Genomic DNA, 22,802 nt, shown 5'->3' on the forward strand with positions numbered 1-22,802 from the left:
GTACATCAGAACAAGATAAAGATTATTGGAGGTGATGTGCGAATATACCAGAAGATAAGGGGAAGAAATTAGTACCTGTATAATCGGGACAAAGAACTAAGACGGTGTAGAAGAGTAAAAAAAAAGGTCATTCAGACGATGCAAGCGTCATCTGGGTAGGTCAGGTCCCGATAGCTGACTCATCTCTCTCCACTGATAAACTTCTGAAACCACATGCACGTTGGTGTACTGCACCTACCGGAAATTAAATTCCCCTGTCTCTCTCCATGTCACAGCCATGGGATTATATTGCTAAGCTAGTTTGCATCGGCGACTCTGGCACCGGCAAGTCCAGTGTAAGTACTGAGTAGTATTAGTAGTAGTTGTTGTTGCTGTTGTGGATGACCACTAACTAGGACCATAGCTTACCATCCGTCTCTGCGAAGGTCGCTTCTCATCATCTCACGATGTCACTATTGGAGTGGAATTTGGGTCTCGGATTGTCCCAGTAGGACCTCCTGCCTCACTGGATCTAGGACTTGGGGAGCTTTCTGGGGATGGTTCAATCTCTCGAGGTGAGGTAACTCAGGACGAGTCTGCCACCTCGGGTCTTCCTAGCCCACCTCGGAAAGCACAAGAAGCCCCTCCCCAGAAACGAATGAAGCTGTCTTTATGGGACACTGCTGGCCAAGAAACATACAAATCCATCACCCGCTCCTACTTCCGCGGCGCCTCGGGTGCTCTTCTAGTTTTCGACATTTCAAGGCGTTCCACTTTCGTCTCCTGCACGCAGTGGCTCCAAGATCTACGACAAATCGCAGAAGAAGGGATTGTGGTTATTCTGGTCGGCAATAAAACAGATTTGGCCGGACGAGAAGCTGGATCCAATCAACGACATGTGACTGTGCAAGAAGCTGAAGAATGGTGTCGGATGAACAATGTCGTTCGCTACGTTGAAACTAGCGCCAAGTCAGGGGATGGTGTCGAGCAAGCTTTCTTGGAAGTTGCCGAGCGGATCTATCGCAATATCGATGCTGGCAGATACGATCTAAATGACCGACGAAGTGGAGTCAAAGGATTTGGCGCCTCTGGGGGTGCACACAAAGGCATGCCGAGAACCGTAACCCTGGGCATGGATGATGCCATGAAAGGTGGCTGGACGGGCTATTGCTGTTAGCCAAGGGGTGAATTCTTTTTTTTTGTCTTTGCATAATTCAACCTAGTATAACCCTACGAAGCATAATCGCCCTCTAATAATCAGAAATGAGATCATGAATAAGGAAAAAAAAACATTTACAATAGTCTACCAAAACAATTTAACTTAACATGGATCGTATAGCTCCCCCGTAAGCCATCCGTAAGCCATCCATCCAGTCTTTCATTGGGATACAGGGCAGTCTGAACTTGTTTAAACCACCAAATATTCAGCTTTTTGTACCGTCTTGCGATCCCTCAGTTCGAGAGCTTCCACCCGGGGAACCAGCGGAGGTGAGCCCACTGCTGATGAGGGCCCTCCATTCCAAACACGATAGCTCGGAAGTGTACGAACAGTGCGATGATGACGGCATACAGGATGGTATAAATAACGGCAGCGAATTTCCCGTTGACGCGCCGACTAACCCAGTCAACACAAAACCCGAAGGTGAGGATAGAATAGTAAAGCGCTGGATAGTAATGGTGGACATAAGTCACTCGAGCCATAATGATGAAAGGCAGGTAGTGCAACACCCAGCCAACCACAGGATACAACCCGGAATAATGGATATGATCCACCTCAGCCTGACTCAGATCTTGATAGCCTCTCTGCCACCGTAGAAGGTACCAAAGAAACAAAAGACCAAAGACGCCCAAAGAAGCAGTGCTACCCCAGTAGACGAGGGGGTTACCAAGAAGATAGTACTTGATAACACTGTCATCCCAGGAGCACATCCGCAAGCCTACATTCAGAATTGGCCATTGCCAGAATGCCGAGGCCAGGTCATCCTGCTTATCTGGATCTGGGACAAGAGCGTTATTGGATGTCATCATGGCGACATTCAAGTGGATGAAATCTCTGAAGAATGGTGACTTGTAAGAGCCGGGATCACCAGGAGGCACTATTGATGAATCGTCAGTCAATGTGTATGTGTCAAATGTCCCTCAAATATTAGTGACCTACAGCGTTCATTTGTGTGGGACTCGACGTTCCAGTGAGTGTACACATCACCAGGTTTGTTTTCCTTGACGCACGTGGTTTCGATCTGCTTGAAACCCCACTGAGGAAGATTGACATTTCCAGCACGAAGGTAGCAGCCCAGTGCCGGATGACGAAGTCGGAAGGCAGTTGTCAATGTTCGAATTTTAGTGCGATCCCGGGATGCAGCATCATCAACAACCTCAATCTGCCAGTGATCCTTTTCATCTCCAATAGTTGTGTTGCCATAACAGGACACTTCGTTGTGGGACTTGGACACGGGAGCGGCAACGGCATGGGAATGCAGGTTACGGCCGGTCTGTCCATGGATAAACCGGATCACATCTCCATCACCAATAAACTTCAATTCACCTTCGGCATCATATTCTGGCTCATATCGGCTGGGGTAAATGAACCAGTCGTTATTGGCATCCTTGTGGTGGTAGCAGGTAACCTGTTGCTGTCCCGACCCATCAGGGTAAGTCTGGACGTGCGAGTGCAGAAGGCCACCACCGTAGCCCATGTTCTTCAGGGTTATGCGTGATCCATGTGCAATCTCAAGTGGACTGTCTCGTCCAACCTCAGTACCGTGAAGATTGGCTTGGAAAAGAGAACTCATTTGGGCATCTCCAGGGCCACTGTTTGACAAGACAAGGAAGTGCAAATAGAAAGAGAAGAGGTAAACCAAAAAGGGAATGACAATTAGGCCTCCGACACGAGCGAAAAGATGCTTCGCCAGCACAGTCTAATAATACAGCTGTCAGCTAAGTCCACAGCCCACGGGATTTCGAGATCAAATACTCACCGGTGGCATTTTCACATCGCCAAACTTGTTCCATAGATCTTCAATTGTATAGAGACCAACGATTGCAGTGCAGAAGAATCCGACCCATTTCACACTGCAGACACAGCCAATACTCAAGCCCGTCAGGCATAGCCATAGATACCATTGTGGTGAAAAGCTAGATTTTTGCAGACGGTGGAAGCGTGCCCAACACAAGGTTGTTGTAAAGGTGAAGCAAAGCAGCATCGAGTCCAGCAGAATAAAGCGAGAAATGGTTGCATAGGAATTCTCACACAAAACCATCAAGCTAATGAGCCAAACGGTAGCCCGGCGGAAATTCAACTCACGAGCAGTGTAGTATGCCAGAGGAACACACACGGCGCCAAATAAAGCATTGAAGGCTCGCATAAATGTGTAGTCCACATCTTCGGGGTATTTTTCACCAGATTTGAATTCAAAGGACCCATTGTATCCGGCCAAGTAGCCGGAGAGGCCAACGAGCATCTTTCCAAGAGGTGGGTGGACATCGAAGTAAAATTCACGTTTGAGATAGTGGGAACCAAATTTGCCGAAACTAGAGCAATGTAAGAATCTGCTATTTGCAGCGCATCGAATAGAAGAAGATAGGTCTTACTGAGCCTCGTCCCAGGTAACGATATTGGAGCGTCCAATGCGATACAATCGAGTGAAGAGGGCAAGAGCCGTGAGAAAAATGGGTCCAATGATAGGCTCCCAATCAGCAAGAACATGGAGGAAAGAAGGCGACTAATACGGCAAGAATAATTAGCAGTGGCCAAAGAAATGATGGACAGACATAGCTTTACCTGTTTCGGTTTGGCCTTCTTTTCATCGTTCTCGACCACGGGCGAAGTGGGCTTTCCATTATCAGGGACATTTCTCCGGCGTAGGTCGGAGTCATGCTTTGCCCCTGTACTAGTAGCAATTTCGGTCATGATGTTGGAAATGAAATGAAACGAGAGTTAGGAAGAGGATATGGAGGCCAGGATAGGCCAGTAAGGAGAGAATGAGCAAACGAGCCTCAAAAGATCATAGTGGCCTCAAAAGGCCACAGTGAGTAAGGCTTACAAGACTGTAAGCAAGAAAATAGAGTAGAAATGGGAATTAAAAACGAGAGGAAGAAGGGGAAGCTTTGAGGGAAGAGGTAGAGCTGGCCAGATGGATAAACAGCCGCTTTAGCTTACGGCGGGGCCGAAAACGGGAGAACGTGGCCTTGGCCGAATGTGGACACATTACAGATCTATTGACACTCATACAATTATAAGGTACTGGTGTTGCATATTATAATTATAAGCCTTGTTTGGAATGAACTGAAAATAAAAAGGATTGAAATATGGGCTGATATTGATATCATGAGAGAATTATAACACAGTAAGTAGTACTAATTACATCGGCCCAAAACATTCCCAGATCAAAATCGACACAGATACAAATACAAATACACCAATTCTAAGTAATCAGTATATGCCAGAATACAAGCCATCGGTAAATAGAAGTTGATCTAGGATCCATGGCCGATATAAACAGGCAAACCAACACCGTCCGTGTTCCCCCTTTAACCACACCAGGAATGGCAAGATATGTGTATAAAAGAAACAAGATAGGGGGCGCATCATGCAAAAAATATCAGCAAATAAATCAACCTTAGAAGAATATACCCGGAAATGAAGGAGTTTATTAGAGTTTTAGGGGCATGCGAGGGAAGTCGAAGGCCATCCACCTCACAAAGTGAAGTTGAATATGAGAACAAAGACGTGCCACCACCTATTCGTCATCTACCTGATCACCCTGCTCAAGACGGCTGTAACTTTGGGATGTAGAACCGGCTTGTTGTCGGTTGACCATTTTGGATATCCAGCCACCAAACCCTTCTCCTCGAGAGCTACCCTGTTGAGAACTGGAGAGTCCAGGTTTGTTGGGCCCATCGTGATCTTGGTTCAAAAGCGGTGGGTCTATGTCGAGACCTGGGATGGCACTTTCATTACCAAATTGACCATACTGCCGACGAATATCAAGGGATGGAATGGGTGAGCCAGCACCCATGAGAGATCCACGCTCGCCATCCGTTGCTGGAGTGGGCATCGCAGTTGTTGCATCTCCAAACAGAACATTCATATCCTCCAGTCGGACACCACTAGTCTCGGGATACAAGAAGTACACTAAGACACACGAAGTTAATGAGGTTCAGGTCAAATGGACGTGTTCAGCCTGTTCACAAGGAATAGGGCGAACTTACCAACAACAAAACTACATGCGCAGAAAAAGGCATGTACCAAGTACAGACGCCACTTAATCGCATTTTGAAGTACAGGTGTTACTTCACCAACAAGCCAGTTAAAGGCCCAGTTAGAAGCAGTGCTCAAACTGGCTCCCTTGGCACGGATGCTCAAGGGTAAAATCTCAGGCGGGTATAACCAGGGAATTGGGCCCCATGATGCTCCAAATGACGCATTGTAAATCATGACAAATATGACAGTGAGCATCGGAGTAGCAGCAATTTCAATATAAATGAAGTAGGAGATCAAAGATAGGGAAATCAACATGGCGATGGCTCCCGAAAGAAGAATCGGCCGCCGGCCCCAGCGGTCCACAATATACCACGGTGGTATCGTAGAGAGTAAATAGGTGATACCATTGATGCCCGTCATGAGAATTGCATCCCGACCAGCCCAGCCGGCTGACTCGAATACAAGGGGAGCGTAGTATGAAATGACATTGATCCCATTCAGTTGAGCCAATGCCTGGGCCGACATGGCAATCAACACTCTCTTTTTATAACGGCGGAACATGTCGCTGTAGGATCTTTCGCCTTCCTGTCGCTGAAGGAGAACGTTCATCTTGATCTCTCGGTACTCTTGTCGGGCCTTGTCATTGTGAAGGTCACCCTCGCCATATAGATTAGCAATCACCACCATACCTTCCTCGTCATGATCATTATCTAGAAGCCACCTAGATTGAAACGTCAAATGCAGCCTACTGATAGAGATCATTGAGTAATATCTTACCTGGGGGACTCGCAAATGATCAGGCTTCCAATCCCAAGAGCAGCTCCCATGACGCACTGGCATAGAAGTGGTAGACGCCATGAAAAGTCAGACTCGATGTAACTACAGATGTAGTCGACCCAAACGCTAGTTGCATACCCGGCGATATTCCCAGTGAATTCAATGCAAGCCAATTTGCCGCGGTTGTGTGGAGGCTATCTGATATTAGCACCCGAATCCTACAGAGGAGGTTGATATGGAAAAAGTATTTACCGATATCTCAGACTGGTAAACAGGCACGATTGTCGACAAAGCTCCAACACCGAGACCAGCAATAATTCGCCCTACCATCATCATCGGCATGCTGATCGCAAAAGATTGGAGACCACCACCGATGAAAAAGACGAAGGATCCATAAAGGATAGTTCTTCGACGGCCGATAAGGTCGCCGATGCGACCTACCAGAAGCGAGCTTACAAAGGCTCCGACCTCTAGGATTGCCACGACTGTGCCAATGGTGGCTCGCGAGGGCTGACCGAAGTAATCATAAAAATACCAACCACTGTTTTTTGTTAATGGTATGCTTTTACGATGCTGGGAGGGGAACGGACGTGATAATTCCAGACATGACTCCTTGATCATAACCGAAGAGAAAGACACCTAAAGATACAAAGACGCTTGTAAAGTAGCTACGTGTAGCTGTCAGCAAGCTGTTACCCAATGAAGAATGTGACGAGAAAGACTCACAGTAATGGTTTGCCCACCAGGCCATGGATTTGGGCATTTTGCCCATTACCGGGGGACATGATGGTGGCTATGATACGTTCCGCTCTGGATATTCGTCGCGGCGTGGGTGTTGGTATTTGGATTTTTTCCTTGACCAAATGGTCGTACTCTAAATCTGGTGGATAGTGAACTCGCTTAGAGGGGCTCCGCTGGGATTGTCCCAATAGTTCTCGATTAGAGGACTCGTGGAGTTGAGGTTGAAGCGGAACCTCTTCAGCGAGCTGCTCGGCGAGGTCACCGGTATCTGACCAGATAGAGAAATCCGACTCGGTGGAGCGAGCAACAGATGAACGTCTACCCTTTTTACTGATAGAGTCTGGAGATTTTGAAAGTGATCGAAGAGGGATGGCGCGTGGGGTAGGTGGAATCTTTGAAGGCGGAATGATGACGATGGAGGCTTCCCAGGAAGCCTGAGATATAAGAGAGCCGAGTTCTTTCTTACGCAGGCCACGGCCCTCTTGTCATGAACACGCCACTAAGTGGTCACGATGGGGTAAATGAGAGAGCCCACTTGAATCGAAGTAGCAGGTAAAACTAGAACAATTTTGGCAATTTTTGGGGGAAAGGGGATCTCGGGAGGGGAAATGGACGAATGGGAAGAATGATTACACTGTACAGCCGAAAAGGAAAAAAAAGGGTCAAGGGATTGAACAACGTGCAGATGATGTGTTACACGACCGGTAATTGGATGTTAAAATTCAGAAGATATAAAGCTGTTATATGAGTATGTGAGTGGTAGTAGGAGTAGAAAAGGGAGAATACGGGGTAGGTGTTTCGAGGGAAAAGGAATCCCTACGTCAAAGACCCGCAGTGGACCTCCGCATCCTGATAGCTGACTACACGATCACTACGACTTTATCTATTGTATATTGTTTTCTGACCTCCTTCATAGAATAGTATCTAGTGTCTTCAAATCGATCGGGTATCATGTGTAGCACAATCTACTATATACATCTGATGGTCAGCAAACATAACGAAACAAGATCTATGTAAGAAGGATATCATATCCATCACTCTGGATGTGCACAGCATCTGCCATACTCGCATATCGACGACGGACAAGCTCAAATATGACCAGGCCCGCACTTGTACTGGGAACCTGCCGGATTGAGCTGCTCACAAACCCTTGGAACAGCCACCGCATCAGACCTCCAGCTCGCGCAGCCTTACGTCGGCATCGCTTCCATGTCTCTTGATAGGCGTGGTAATAGAGCCTCAACATCTGCTGCCGTGATGGATCGAGACTTGCTTGATGATCGAGATACTCTAGCCGGCCGAGATGAAGCGCCTGAATCCGACTCAACGGATGCTGAATGGCTTGTTGGGCCACAGATGCTACCGCTCCAGCCAGCATGAGAAAGCACGGTTCAAGTGCATAGTGGGGCTTGATAAGAGGCACACCCCGGTCACTAGACCCAGGTGATGGGAGACTTTCCAGGTGCGCAGGGTGCAAGGATCCATAATACCACGTGATGAAAGAGTAATATGACTGTGACTTGATATACTCGAATGACGAGAAGAAGACGGCATATCCGAACGCGTCCCGCAGAAAGGAGAGACCCCAGCCAGCAAAGACTCCCCGAAGGCCGATCTGGTTAAGTTTGTGGTGCCCGTAGTGCCACATGCTTCTATACTGTCCTTCCAGCATGTCGCTGATCTGTAGGCGGACCTGTAGGGCATCTAGAGGTGCTGCAATAAGAGACTGGATTGTGCCTGCTGTAAACCCAGCTGTAAAGGTTGCTAGAGGAGTAGGAGGAGGCCAAACACGTTTTTGCCCCTGGGAGATAGGTTCATGGAGGGCTCCGAGCACCTGAAGGTAAGACGTGTAGAGAACGGCACCAACTCTATCAAAAGGAAAAAAAAAGAAAAAAAGTCAGATATTAAAACCTCACACAGGTCTTGCAGAGTGGCTCACCCTGCATTCGCCAGTAGAGGCGGTAAGACTTGATTCGGAATAAACTGCCACCCATATGTTCGAACAGCATGAAGCAATAACCCCGGAGTTGTAGTATGTAATGACCATTTTCCCTCAGCAACACGAGGATTGACAGCCCTTGCAAAAGCCTGTTCAAATGAGAAGAAGAGAGGAGATTGTCAGTATAAATGCCTGCGAAAACGTGAGCGAGTCGAAGGGAGTAAAGATACCATATAACTAGGTCCAGAGGTTAGCATAGCCAAATTACATCAGAGTTGAGAAAAGGACCAAGCTATCATACTCAACTCGAGTGCGGAAAAAGGCTTTGATAGGTGCTCTGAAGTAGAAGGCCACCATCTGCGCACTCAGCGCGCGTACACCCGCAGCGGATGCTCCGGTCGCCGCATCATTTCGCGACTTTCTTCGAGGGTTATTTGGATCGGGAATATGGGGTTCAAGATAGATGGGATTCATCGATGTCATCGTTTATAGGGCTCCTCAGAGCAAACATCGCATCGTGGTCCCTGAGCTTGAAGATATAGTCTACCATAGACCAATTTAGCTTAGGGTCTTTTCTTTGTCGTGTTTTTTTTCGTACACAGAGATCTCAAAGAAAAGAAGCAACTAAGAAAAACATCTTTGAGCTTGCAGTCGTTGAGACTGTGGAGAAAAGGAAGAGGAAGCAAGGAAGCAAGAGCTTTACAAGTTCGTTGCGGGGCCACTTTCCCGCAAGAGGCAAAACTAGGCGGTAGCTCTCGCTCTCTCTGTACACGGCTGAAGACAAACGCGCTTTTCGCGTTGTTCCTTTCTTCCTTCCTACACCAGGGATTTACCCCCAACCCCCATCAGTCTTCCCTTTATCCTTCCATCCTCATTTCGCGACCCCTTGTCTCCCTCTTTCCACCCTATTTCAACTCCCTTATTGAAGGCGACTTGAATTCTTGGTTCAACTTCATTTTCCGAGGCTCTTGCTGCTGCTAGCAGATCTTGCTAGCAGACCTTTCTCTCCGCTCAACATGGCCGATAAGGTCGTGATCGATAAAACCACATTTTCCACCCATCTGTCCAACTTGGTTTCGTCATGGAAGGCAGACAAGCGCTCGGGAAATACCCTTTTTGGGGGCATTGATTCAATCGTCATCCTTATGGGCAAGACCGATAGGGATGAGAGTAACTTCCCGAAAAACAAGGCCTTGAACGTATGTAATATCCTGCGTTTATGCCATTCCTCTACTAACTATATTGTCATCAGTTCTGGCTTCTCGGATACGAATTTCCAACTACTCTTTTTGTCCTCACCACAGAAACTCTACTGGTGGTGACTACGCCGAAGAAAGGTAATGAATACAACGCTCAGTTCAGCCATATTCCACTTGACTAATATAAGGAATTTGCAGCCGAGATCTTGGAACCCTTGAAGGGCGGCAAGATCCCTCTTGAGATTCTAGTGGTGACCAAAGACCCAGAGTCTAAAACCAGAGCTTTCGAAAAATGCATCGATTGTATCAAGACTGCAGGCGTGAGTCCTTTTCTTATAGCATTACTCAGGAACTAAAGCTCACTATCACCTTTTGAATCACAGAAAAAAGTCGGAACCTTATCTAACAATACCACAATTGGGCCATTCGCTGATGATTGGAAACGCGCATTGGAAGCTATTTCAAAGGATGTGGAGGAAGTTGATGTCACACCTGCTCTTTCGGCCGTCCTTTCTATCAAAGATCCTGAGGAGCTGGTAAGATTAATATTGTGACCTCGTGATAACTTCAAGAGAAATTTCTGACGGAGGTAATAGATTGCCATTCGCAATGCATCCCGAGCATGCAGTGCTCTGATGTCGGAATACTTTGTGGATGAGATGTCTGGATTGCTTGACGAGGAAAAGCAAATCACTCACAAAGCCCTTGCCGCCAAAGTCGATAACAAAGTCGACGATGTCAAGTTTTTCAAAAAGACTGCCCGCCTTTCGGGTGAATTTGACCCAGAGCAGATTGACTGGTCTCATGAGCCCGTTATCCAGAGTGGTGGTACATATGACCTCAAGTTGACTGCCAAATCGGACAACAAGAATCTCGAGGCTGGTATCATTATTTGCAGCTTTGGAATCCGTTACAAAACATACAGCGCGCTGATTGCGCGTACATATTTGGTGGATCCCAGCAAATCTCAGGAAGGAAATTACTCTTTCCTGGTCAACCTCCATGAGACGGTTCTCAAGGAAATTCGCGACGGAGTAGTGGCAAAAGATGTACACAGCAAGGCCTTGACCCTTGTACGAGCCAAGAAACCGGAGCTCGAGTCCCATTTGATTAAGAGCTTTGGAGCAGGCATTGGCATCGAACTACGGGACTCGAACATGGTCATCAATGCCAAAAACAACCGTGTGTTGAAGAATGGCATGACCCTGACCATCACTGTTGGGCTGACAGACGTCAAGGATGATGATGCCAAGGGCAATCGTACCTACTCCATGGTTATCACTGACACAGTCCGCGTGGGAGAAAACGGTCCTCATAACTTCACTAAAGATGCTGGCATTGACATGGACTCGGTCTCATTCTACTTTGGTGACGATGAGCCCGAAAAGCCCGTCAAGGAGAAAAAGGAACCAAAGGCCAGTGCCGTGGTGAGTACTAACCCAACCCGCGGAAAGCTTCGTACCGACAGACAAGCCAATCTCCAAGATGGATCCGAAGCCCGTCGTCGTGAGCACCAAAAAGAATTGGCCACCAAGAAGACCAAGGAAGGACTGGCCAAGTACGCAAATACTACCGGAGATAATAATGGCGTGACTCAGAAGAAGTTCAAACGGTTTGAATCCTACAAAAGAGACAACCAACTTCCTTCCAAGGTCAAGGATCTTGTGGTATACGTTGATCAACGGGCTGCGACTATCATTGTGCCAATCATGGGTCGGCCAGTGCCATTCCACATCAATACAATCAAGAACGCCAGCAAGAGTGACGAGGGCGAATATGCCTATCTTCGTATCAATTTCCTCTCTCCTGGTCAAGGTGTCGGCAGAAAGGATGACCAGCCCTTTGAAGACCCATCCGCTCACTTTGTTCGAAACTTGACACTGCGATCCAAAGATGCTGATCGGATGGCGAAGGTTGCAAGTGATATTACCGAACTACGTAAGACTGCGTTGCGACGGGAGCAGGAGAAGAAGGAGTTGGAGGATGTGGTGGAACAAGACAAGCTTGTGGAGATTCGAAGTGAGTTGCTTATATACCTAAAAATCTTGCGTTGTTGCTAAAATGAATACAGACCGGCGTCCCACCAAACTGCCTGATGTGTTCCTTCGGCCTATGCTTGATGGCAAACGAGTACCGGGAGAAGTGGAGATCCATCAGAACGGTCTCCGGTACGTGTCTCCTTTCCGCAGTGATCATGTTGATGTGCTCTTCAGCAACGTCAAACATCTCTTTTTCCAGCCATGTGCTCATGAAATGATCGTGCTTATCCATGTGCACCTCAAGACCCCTATCATGATCGGAAAGAAAAAGACTCGAGATGTACAGTTTTACCGTGAGGCTACTGACATGCAGTTTGACGAAACTGGCAATCGTAGACGCAAAAATCGGTATGGAGATGAGGAGGAATTTGAGGCTGAGCAAGAAGAAAGACGTCGGAGAGCCGCACTTGACCGCGAGTTCAAGGCATTCGCAGAGAAAATCGCCGATGCCGGAAAGGAGGAGGGTGTGGATGTTGATATCCCATTCCGAGAGATTGGCTTCACTGGCGTGCCTAGCCGCTCCAACGTCTTGATTCAGCCCACAACAGATGCCCTCGTGCAACTCACCGAGCCACCTTTCATGGTGCTTACCCTTAATGAAATTGAGATTGCTCATCTTGAGCGAGTTCAGGTATGTCGACACGACGGTTCATGCCCAGAACCCTCATTGCTAACATGATTATAGTTCGGACTCAAAAATTTCGATCTTGTCTTCGTTTTCAAGGATTTCCTTCGACCCCCGGTCCATGTCAATACGATTCCAATGGAGGCACTTGAAAGTGTCAAGGACTGGCTTGACTCCGTTGACATTGCTTTCACCGATGGCCCGCTGAACCTGAACTGGGGCACCATCATGAAAACAGTGTCCAGTGACCCCCACCACTTCTTCATTGACGGTGGCTGGTCCTTCTTGGCGGCAGAATCCGATGACGAGGGCTCTGATGAGGAAGAAGAGTCGGCGTATGAGTTGAGCGATTCCGAGTTGGAAGCTGCCTCCGAAAGTTCCGAGGAAGACAGCGACTTTGATGACGATGCTAGTGCTGATGCAAGCGAGGAAGACAGTGGTGATGAGGAGAGCGGTGAGGACTGGGATGAGCTTGAGAAGAAAGCCAAACGCCAGGATCGAGAGATCAATATGGCAGATGATGACCGTGGTACCAAGCGCAAGCGCTAGTTCGGTCTGTGTTTCGATAGCTCATGTACAATGTCCGAATTCACCTCGTTCAAATTGAACTAAACAATAATGGAATAAAATGTCCCCTCGTGTGATTTTCTTCTACTTCGAGTTAAAATAGTACTCATTACTCATTTTGGATTTCAGAAACGGCGGCTAAAACTCGTATTTTGGCGACAATGCTCTGAGTGAAATGTTATTCACATTTTCCAAAGCCTACTATGCTAGTAAAGTAAATTTCCAACATATCGATCCCCGATCGAGCTCTGCATTTTACAATTATTTGCCTGCGCGCATTGCGGCCCACATACTCCTCATCCGTTGGATCTGACCCGGGGTGAAGCTCTCATAACAGACATCAGATGAGTAGTCCATGAAATTGTGGACCAAGTCGACTCCTGGGAGGCTAGGACACGAATCTCTTCGAACTGGGCATCCATCCGTAGGGGAATACTGCTGTGGTGTATCGGGAATATAGTCTCCAGGGTTGTCTCCAGAGCATGACTCGCCCTGGAAGGTATGCAAGAGGCCATTCCAGTGGCCAATCTCGTGAATAGCGGTTCCGCCGCGATTGTATAGATCCAGTGACCCGCCAGGCATCGTTTTGGCTAAGATGTTACAACCATCCTTAACATAGTCGGTGGGTGAGCTTGATGCATTTACTTGCGGATCGGGTAAGGTACAGAAGCCCAAGACACTAGTAGCGAGGTCTTTGGGCTTGATGGTTCCGCCATTGTCGATGCGTCCGTCTTGTCCTACAGAGGCTCGAAGATCGGTTTGGAAATACACGTTCAAGGTTTGGTAGGTTCCCTGTCGCACTGCTTGCTTCATTCCCAGATCGTCACCGTTTTGGGCCCAAAGATCATTGACATGGCGGGTGATACCTCGGAGCCGATAAGTGATATCGGCATCTTCGTATGCATTTTGCAAGATAGCAAGCTATGGTGTTTTAGTGTTGTCGTATATATATGAGGTGTAGGGAAGTCAAACCTGAGAATTAATCATGTCATCAGAGACCTGGCTCACTTCTGACCTGCTGCTGATGATATGGAACCATGTTTCGATCTCTATGGGGCTCTGACGAGCCTCCGACCCAGCAGGAATCAATCGGGCCTCATCGCTTTTGACTTGAAGGAGTGAATTTAAGAAAGACGCGTCTGGATTCTCAGTGGCGCAGATACCGCGAACGTGAGATATGATGGGGCTGCAGTGTACCTGCAGAAGGAAAATGGTTGCGACAATAACCACGAGCGATGCAAAGGAGTGACAACCCATATTGGTGAAAAGTGCGTGCCCTGGTACAAACCCCGTCCATGAACGAAAGGGGACTTGCGATCTATTCGCTATATGGCCACAATGGTCTGCTAGCTCCCTGAATCTCGCTGACTATGCCATGAGTCTGAAGAATGCTGCGTCAAGGTGGAATGTATGTGTCCAAGCAAGGGGCATTCATCAAAGGCGAAGATCGACCCAGAACATGACTTAGTGGAGATAAATGTGCCAACTGTTGAATGTTGATCGGAAGTCCAGTAATTCCTCAACGAACTGGATGAGGTTACAGAGGGATATAGAAGAAAGAATGCTTAATTGTTACCATGGAGGTCTTCTTCGCTTGTTGATCCCAAGGCGGTTTTTGATATTCTCTCATCCTGAACTTGGTGCGTTTAATCTAAGTGTCGCAAGGAATGGGCTTCTCCTCGTAGAAGCAGCCTATATTTTCACCAAAACCAAGGACAATAGTGTGAGGCCCTATTGATTTCATCTTCCTTTGTTGATGATGAGGACACTCAACAGCAAGAAGATTGATCGAACAGAATAGAGGTTTTTAGTCGTGATATCAGAAGACGAAACAAATAGGAAAGAAAAAGGAATACGAGGAGTAGAGAGGTGAGAGATATTTCCAATGAAGTAATAATGAAGAAAATATCACATTTAGGGTAGGGGCATTCTTCGGGAGCCTAGATTCAAGAAAATTTAGCTGAAGATGTAGTCAATAATTACATAAAAACACCATATTAAACGCCTATTTATTCACAATATCAACCCATGCAATAGTGAAAAGAATGATATTAGACAGATAAAATAGGACCAGTGACCTAGGCACTGGATCGCATTCTGTCATCCCGCCCTGTAGCCATAGCCGTACTAGGTTGGTTAGTGGAATCCCAGGTCAGATAAGTGTGGTCACCCAATTTTCTAATAAAAATAGATAGGTAAGTATTTTCGTGCAGAGAAACAAAGGGATACGGATCATTTACCTCGGCCGGACTAGATGAGCGACGGTGAACAGAGCTCCCAATAGCACACATACTCCACCGACAACCACGTACGCGATTCCCATGAATGGATTTTTTCCACCAAGCACTGTCCGGGTGGAGAGCAAAATGGACTTTGTCCCGTCGTACTCGGTAACATTGAATTCTGAATTTGATATTAGTAAGGTATTCAGTAATAGTAAAGAGATTGGAACCTACGATCAATGATATCCAATTGGTAAGACCCCTTCTGCATGGAAGAATCATCATTCCTGAGAGCGAGCTTGCTGAAGAATGGCAGACCAGCGGTTCTCATCCAAACCATGAAATCCTCATCATCGGTAAGATTCGGTATAGTCTCATTAGTGTACGAGCCGTTATAGCTCGACCAATTTGGAGGAGGAATGACATCCGATGCCAGGTAATTGGTCTTCTTGATCAACGCCTTGTCACTCTCCCATGCAATTCCTTTCTTGGTCATTTGATAGGTAGTCGGTTCGTTAGCTAGAAGGATAGGGCTTTGGATAGAGTCATTGAACCGGGAGTTTGCGACCAGGCCACAGGGATAGTACGGCTTCTTGGAAACAGGATCAGTGGTAAGGGGGTCACAGTTGCCGGTGTGAATCGTGTGGCTTGGAACTGCGATACCCTTCAATTGGTCCATATCCATAGACTGCACGTATCGACGGTGGTTTTGGTAGAAATTCGTAAGACGGTAGTACATGAAGACGGGAGGTCCCATTGATTCCGGGATTTCGAAGTAGAGATGGCAAACATATGTGTTCGCTGTCGCATTCCACGTTTTCTTCCATGAAGGGGTTTGGCTCGACTGTGCTTTGAATGTTGTGGAAACTTTGTCGGCAATATATTCCTCCGAGTCAGTTGGGGCTGAGATGACACAGTCGCTATAGTCGATGCTAATTTCTTGGACCTGTTGAAAGAGGCGCGTCAGATTGTGTAGTGTCGGATTGGCAATTATATCATGCATACCAACGAGCTTGCCCAGATAAGGACACCACCTAGAGGGGCAAAGATGATTCCCACAATAAAGAAGAGAGGGAGAACACTTTTAGGGGTCAAAATTGGTCTATTGGAGGTGTTGGTTATTTTAGGCGCAAAAGGCGGGAAGAGGGGGGAATGAGGCATCTGGCTCAGGAAGGTTTAAACTTACTGCCAGGCTTTCAGGCGCTGCTGACGGAAAGCGGTATCTGAGCATTAATGGCAAGTTAGCGGGGAAAAAGAGGCCTGGAGAGATTTTGTAGGGGGACGCACTGGCGGGTCGTCGGGACTTGGGCTTCTTATCAGCCTCGGAGGCCCTGACCTGCTCCTGTTCAGAGATGGACTGGGCGCCCGTCACGTCTCCCTGTGACATGGCTCTGGCGTGTTGCGCGTATAGTGAGAGGAAGAAAGGGTGGGTAGGGGAGAGATGTTCAAGAGAAGATGACAGGGATAGACGTCAGAAAAAGGTGGCGATGGGCGGAGTTAAATTGGATTGGCGGTCCAGCCGGCCCCACATTTGAACCAATTTACAGTAGTTTATAAGCCACGCAGATTTAGCTAATATATTTATAGAAGATATGCTTGAGGATCTGAAGTTTAAAGAGAGCTTAATACGAGAAGTTTCTTTAAAATAGGGGGATATCATTTAAAAAGGAATCGTATCTGGTCAGGGTATCATGTTGTCCCTATTGATCTTGTCAAAGGAACCATCGAGAAAGCCAAAAAGGGAGGGAAAAAATGGACATTAAAAACGTGACAAGAAGACACAAAAGTCATAAGAGACACCAGATATGTGAGCCCCAAAACCTGCCATTCTAGATGGAGAAAAGGAAATGAAAAGGAATAGCAAAAGACACCAAACACCAGCAACCGAAAAGAGCCAAGTATCAACCTAGAAGCAATCACATCTCACAGAGATTGAGGTCTTGTTGTGTGTATGGATGAGTTGAGTGATCAGAAAAGGGAAAAAGAAAGGCATTTCGTGAAGCGTAGCGGACATTAAGTGGGCGGGGAAAAAGCACAAAATCAGACTGTTGGGATGGTTCGGCGTCATATGGACATCTACCGGATCAACTTCTAGGGTTCACACAGAAGAACTGAGTATTAATAACTGGGTGGACCCAGAAGCTAGGCTCGGTTTCTCGTGGGGTGAGATAACATGCCAATGTGAGGTGAGACGAGGGATGATTGAGAGAATTGAGGGTTAGTGCATGGAGTGCAAAGAGTTCAGTCGAATAGATATCTCTCAGTTCAAATACTGTTGAAAATGCTCGGGTTTAAACCAACCGACACGGTCGTAGGCGGTCCATAACTTGCTAGCTTTGTTGACATCGATCTTGCATGCCTGTTGGGCATCGGTCTTGCGAAACTCTTTGCCGACGACCAGGGCGCGCAGGCGAGCCTCGAAGATACGACGCTTACTGCACAGGTATGTTGCACAAGAAAGTCTGAGGGTTGAAGCAAGATGAACCTCAGCAAGACTAAGAAGACTCCGGTCTGGGTCATCGCTCAAATCCAACATCTGCCCTTTCCAGTCTGCCTTTAATGCCTTGACGTTGTTGCCCAACGTCTCCAGCGAAGGTGAGTAATCTTGAAGGGCATGGAAATCGGTGTCATCACGGTTGGTACCTAGGGTACGAGGTTTTGAGGCCGAAGGGGAAGAATCAAAGTTATCCAAGGTCTGATGCTTTGGGGTAGATTTAGGGGTTCTCTTGACTCGGGTGCGCTGGACGCGCGGGGATACCACTCCAGCTTTCTTCAAAGGGGCGGGGGCGATCTTCTTCAATTTGGTATCCACATGGCTCGGTCGGTAGCGATGCATCAAGAGCAGCTGGCGCTCTAGTGTTTGCCGCTCCTCTCGGGCCCAAGCGACCGGATTGCGGTTATACTGGGTGGAAACGATAGGCACACATGATAGCGCCAGCATATACTCATCACGGGTAGGCTTGTTGCGTTTATTGTCAAACCTAGCCATATGTGACTTGATGTGCTGCTCGACCAAAGCCTCTGCAGCAGGAGGGGGAATGGGACCGAAGAGGGGCTCCTCCGAAGCAGCAGCAACAGAGTCATGGCGAGGAAATAAGACTGGATCCCGAGATGAAGTCACATCACGGTCAATCTGCTCTGCGGTGTGAGATGGTTGCTTCTTGGTACCCGTATACGGGGTAACAGGGGGCGATGGCAAGTCCATCTCAGACTGGGTTCGCTTGCGATCAGCTGAGATAGGAGGCAGTTTGATATCCAGTGAAGTAGAGTCTCTCTGGATTAATGGGGACGATTGGAAGCCCTCCAGTGGCTTCATCTCTGGAGGAGACATCAAACTAGAAACAGGAAGACGATTCATGATGAATGGACGTTTTCCCGGATCCTGTAATCCCGATGTCATTCCACAATAGGAAGGGGGTTGAAAGTGTAGATACAGGGAGTAAGACGTAAGATGTAAGATATGAGTGAGATTTGGGGTGAGGTGAGAGAGGGAGGTGAGAGGGGAAAAGGGAAGAAAGAGCGAGAGAGAAGTAAGATCAGAAGGTCAATGAGATTTCAAATCATATACAAAGGTAATTGTTGTATTTTGGTTTCTTTCTTTCAGATTCTTTAATAAATCAAGTCCAATTACCAGAAAGGGTGGGAAGTCAATGGAAGTGAATGCACCCTTTTAGGATCAGTGGCAATTACAACGGGGATAAGAGAAGTCAATGGCCGAGTTTCAGGGAAGGCGAGTTTATAAGAACGGAGTAGGATGAGTCAGGGGGCTGTGTTTTGGTATTTTGTATTTGTAATTTGTATCTGTAATTTACTTAAGTGGCGTTCAACATCAGAAGAGTCATCTGTCATCTCATAGCACCTCATGACAACATTATCCTATTGCGGGCAATCCTCTTATAGGTTAATCAATCCCCTAGGAGTGAAGCACTCCGTCCAATCATTCCCACCTTCAATCTGATTTCCCCCTAGGTTGCCTTGTTTTTTCTTACTTGTCTTTCTTTGGTCAATTCTCTTCTCTTCTATCTTGTTTTAGTCTGACTCACGAGGCAATTCCACGGTTCGACCTTTTCCCTTTCTTCCCTTTGTTTTGGTCATTTAACAATACTAGTATACCGTATTGATACCGTATTGTGTATTGACGCCCAGTTCGACATGTGATTTCAGCCCCCTCCTTATTAGGCACCTACTTTTCAAACACTTCATATTCCGGATATCAAGCTCTTTTTTTTCCCTCTTCCTGCACCTTTACCCTGTTCCTTGACCCTGTTATTTCACCCTGTTCCTGACGATTTATGATCAGAAATAAATCCGAAATTAAATTACCTTGTGACTTCATCGTCATATCTACTCTTGATCACCTTAGACTCCACTTATTAAACTTGAATGGTATCCAATAGATCCACAATGATAAGACGCTATCATTTCTTATCCGGCTTCCGACATGCACATGATCTTCATCCCGGACTCCACTTTGATAATCGGAATATCTGATCTTTATCGTCATCACATGATCTTGTTTACTTCTACTTTCCTTCCTACATATAAGGTAGACAATAATATCCTATATCCTTGCAACTTCCATCCATATCTTCTTGGTACATATTAGACATTACAGACTTGCACACCTGAAGGGTGTTGGCAACCTCAGCCCAACTGGGCAGCAGGAGATAAATCGTACATACCAGTAAATTGGCACCTGACTACGTTAAAATAGATATGAGGTCAAATGTAAATGGGCTTGGGAGCATTGAACGAGTAAACTGTCCAGGCGCCCTAGCAAGAGCTCCAATATTGTAAATGAGGGGAGTGTATCATTTTGTTCCTACACTTTAGGACCTCGAGAAGTTGAATGCATCAGGATTGAGAAAAGATGAGTTAACGTTTTGGCGAGATTCGGTGCGCTAGCTACCATATAAGCGAATCCGGTCACAATCTTACGTATTGCAGGATTATACTAGGCTGCCATACCGCTCCTGCCCGGAGTTGCAGTTCTCACAGAATGCTACCTGCCCTCAAATTAGAATGTCATTCATCTTTTGGGTGCATTGATATATCTTGGTTTATCATTAAGATATTAGTTCTGCGGTGAACCCTAGACTTTCTGAGCAATTTCTTACTTCTCAACTTCTCCCGAAGCAATAACTAGTCGTCCCTCCACCCTTTTTATCCTCTTTCCAAGGTTAGGGAAGATATAGCTGTTTAGGGAGGATCGACTAAGGAGGGAAGAGGAATTAGAACACAGTGTGGAGCTGCGCAAGTGGTATGTACATAAACATAGCCGTATAGCGTATGGCGCACGTTACGAGAAGATGGATTGAAGAGAGAAAAGCGATGGAAATAGCCACAAGTTCTAACACTGAGAGTGAGATAAGCTGGTATTATCTGATTAATCAATTTAAAAAAACTATATATCTAGACCTTGGAAAGTTTTTCGTGACTATTCACTCCAGTAGAGATGGAAAGCTTGGCATTCGGTCCCATTCTTGCCGTAAGTAGGCCGATCCGCTCGGAAATTTCCTGGATATTATGCCTCAGGAATAATTGCCTATTTAGGACGCCAATAATAAATAAAATATGTGTGTATGAGATTACAATCGATAACATCACATCATATATAGCACTACCATGTATTTGATATATACATACTCAAAACTACACTGCTAAAGAATCTTCCCGTTATCACAGAAATTTCTCTTGTTCATTCAGGAAATCTTTCCCTCATAAATACGACCGGACTTATAACGAAATTGGATTTTTGCCGCGAATCCCGCCCGATTTTGATAAGATTTTAGATTTTAAATTTTCAAAAATCATCACTGGATTTCACACATATTTCAAAATTCAAAGATACTTACTTCTAGATTACAGATTTTAATATATATCTATATAAAATAGACAAAAATAACACAACCTTAGAATTATTTTAATAAGATTGAGATTTAGTAAATTTTGTACTCAATGAGTGAAATTTTACGTACAACTTCTGATAAATAAAGACTTTACCAATGAATTCTCTTTTCTAGTATTGCATAAAATTAGTTGTTGCAAATACTAGCATCTGAGGTGATATTCATTTATCAATAGGTTTCCCTTTTCTTCTATGATATATATAATGTCTAATGTTTAGTTGAAGTACATCAGAAATATCCTCTTCAATATCGATGAATTACATATACTATATGGACTTGTATATTTAATCAAAAGGTGGTCATAACTCTATAAATTGGCGAGACTGACTTTCTATCTATTATAGTAGAAATGAAGATGATTGCTTTAATTTTTAATAATTATAATTACTCACTATAGAGTTATTATAAACTATTGGCTTAGCTATATTACTAGGTATTATTGAGTAACCTTTTCTAAATAGGCTTAAATCGATAGATTTACTCACCGTTCCCATCTCTTCTAACGCTCTTATTCATGACACTTATTATTAGCCTTCTTATTGGAAAAAACAGCAAGTTTTTTATGTACCGTAATTTATTATTCAATCAAAATTTTAAGATAATTGTCATTATTATATTCTATTATGAATATCTATACTGTAACTACAGCAAGATACTAGACTGTCTACAAGAAATCTTAAATAATGTTCATCGATAAAGTACAGCCTATTCTATTCAATTTACAATTTATTGAGAGAAGGAATAAAAAATAACTCTAGGACATCATTATAATTTTTATGCATTCTTATAAACGAATATAGGTGGGATCTTTTCCAGAAATTACTCAACTATCTATAAACTTTGATATCGAAGTGGCTATATTTAAAACCTCACTACATGTCTAACTTTAGAGCTAAGGTGTTTTTTTCTGCCGTCGGATTTGATTTGTAAAGTTTAAAAAACCGCCTATGTATATTCCAGATTCAGTGGCCCTTTTGTCCTCCATGATCTCTTCCCGTGGCAGCATAACATATTCAAACGCTAATGATTCCCGCTGGGTTTGAATGGTCAAATACTACCTGTTGTGCTTTGTTGTACCACTTGGAGCTGCTATGTATAGTATTAGAATACGGCACTAGACCTATGTAGGATTCTGTAAAAGAAAAAGATCCTCTATTAAAAAGTAGGGGTCACTTTATTAAATAAAGCCCTAAAAATATTCCAGCAAGTCTAGACAGACAGAGAAAAAGTTGAGTAAATCAAACTACAGTAATAATTTATTAAAATGCTCTTTATTATTGAAAAAAAAAAAAATTTATAATAACTTTTACTAACCTGTAATATCTAATTGTAGAGAAGGATATATATTCTTTTAGAGTATACTAATTATTAGCTAAAAATACGATTTTTATAATTAGAATTCATGTATATCTAATTGTTGCGACAGCCGAGAAACAAGTCTGCCAACATACGGAAATTATTTCGGCCGAAAAGCTTCTGCCAAGGCAGTCTCGGTTCGGAATAACCACTTGGAGGAACTAGATTAGTATATCACGGCATCCTTGAACGATATGCATTCATCGCAAACGACACCCTTGAGCTATGTGCATTCGCGACAGTAAT

At 45.4% G+C, this 22,802-nt stretch overlaps 7 protein-coding genes across 7 annotated transcripts; 2 read left to right on the forward strand and 5 right to left on the reverse strand.

Moving 5' to 3' along the window:
- Nucleotides 1-266: 266 nt before the first annotated feature.
- Nucleotides 267-1,156, forward strand: N7495_008907 (uncharacterized protein; the record flags this gene model as incomplete). Its single annotated transcript, XM_057211558.1, has 2 exons — nt 267-335; nt 404-1,156. 2 exons carry the CDS (start codon nt 267-269, stop codon nt 1,154-1,156), a joined length of 822 nt encoding a protein of 273 aa, XP_057061101.1.
- Nucleotides 1,157-1,431: 275 nt separating this feature from the next.
- pmt2 (uncharacterized protein) lies at nt 1,432-3,889 on the reverse strand (the record flags this gene model as incomplete). Its single annotated transcript, XM_057211559.1, has 5 exons — nt 1,432-2,075; nt 2,138-2,897; nt 2,958-3,510; nt 3,571-3,701; nt 3,761-3,889. 5 exons carry the CDS (start codon nt 3,887-3,889, stop codon nt 1,432-1,434), a joined length of 2,217 nt encoding a protein of 738 aa, XP_057061102.1.
- An 829-nt stretch (nt 3,890-4,718) lies between these two features.
- N7495_008909 (putative MFS monosaccharide transporter) lies at nt 4,719-9,122 on the reverse strand (the record flags this gene model as incomplete). Its single annotated transcript, XM_057211560.1, has 10 exons — nt 4,719-5,113; nt 5,191-5,903; nt 5,960-6,153; nt 6,212-6,500; nt 6,550-6,627; nt 6,686-7,181; nt 7,739-8,568; nt 8,640-8,788; nt 8,870-8,876; nt 8,941-9,122. 10 exons carry the CDS (start codon nt 9,120-9,122, stop codon nt 4,719-4,721), a joined length of 3,333 nt encoding a protein of 1,110 aa, XP_057061103.1.
- Nucleotides 9,123-9,655: 533 nt separating this feature from the next.
- Nucleotides 9,656-13,051, forward strand: spt16 (chromatin-remodeling protein SPT16; the record flags this gene model as incomplete). The annotated part of the gene is made up of 7 exons (XM_057211561.1): nt 9,656-9,838; nt 9,892-9,976; nt 10,037-10,158; nt 10,222-10,374; nt 10,435-11,857; nt 11,910-12,508; nt 12,563-13,051. 7 exons carry the CDS (start codon nt 9,656-9,658, stop codon nt 13,049-13,051), a joined length of 3,054 nt encoding a protein of 1,017 aa, XP_057061104.1.
- A 279-nt stretch (nt 13,052-13,330) lies between these two features.
- On the reverse strand, nt 13,331-14,326 carry N7495_008911 (zinc metalloprotease; the record flags this gene model as incomplete). Its single annotated transcript, XM_057211562.1, has 2 exons — nt 13,331-13,990; nt 14,042-14,326. The coding sequence occupies 2 exons, from the start codon at nt 14,324-14,326 to the stop codon at nt 13,331-13,333; spliced, it is 945 nt and encodes a 314-aa protein (XP_057061105.1).
- Nucleotides 14,327-15,147: 821 nt separating this feature from the next.
- On the reverse strand, nt 15,148-16,678 carry N7495_008912 (CDC50/LEM3 family protein; the record flags this gene model as incomplete). The annotated part of the gene is made up of 5 exons (XM_057211563.1): nt 15,148-15,247; nt 15,310-15,472; nt 15,526-16,237; nt 16,297-16,452; nt 16,478-16,678. 5 exons carry the CDS (start codon nt 16,676-16,678, stop codon nt 15,148-15,150), a joined length of 1,332 nt encoding a protein of 443 aa, XP_057061106.1.
- An 873-nt stretch (nt 16,679-17,551) lies between these two features.
- Nucleotides 17,552-18,691, reverse strand: N7495_008913 (SWIRM domain-containing protein; the record flags this gene model as incomplete). Its single annotated transcript, XM_057211564.1, has 1 exon — nt 17,552-18,691. The coding sequence occupies one exon, from the start codon at nt 18,689-18,691 to the stop codon at nt 17,552-17,554; it is 1,140 nt and encodes a 379-aa protein (XP_057061107.1).
- Nucleotides 18,692-22,802: the final 4,111 nt, after the last annotated feature.

The sequence above is a fragment of the Penicillium taxi genome (genome assembly GCF_028828555.1).
Source record: "Penicillium taxi strain IBT 34144 chromosome Unknown utg000005l_segment0_segment0, whole genome shotgun sequence".
Classification (NCBI taxonomy): domain Eukaryota; kingdom Fungi; phylum Ascomycota; class Eurotiomycetes; order Eurotiales; family Aspergillaceae; genus Penicillium; species Penicillium taxi.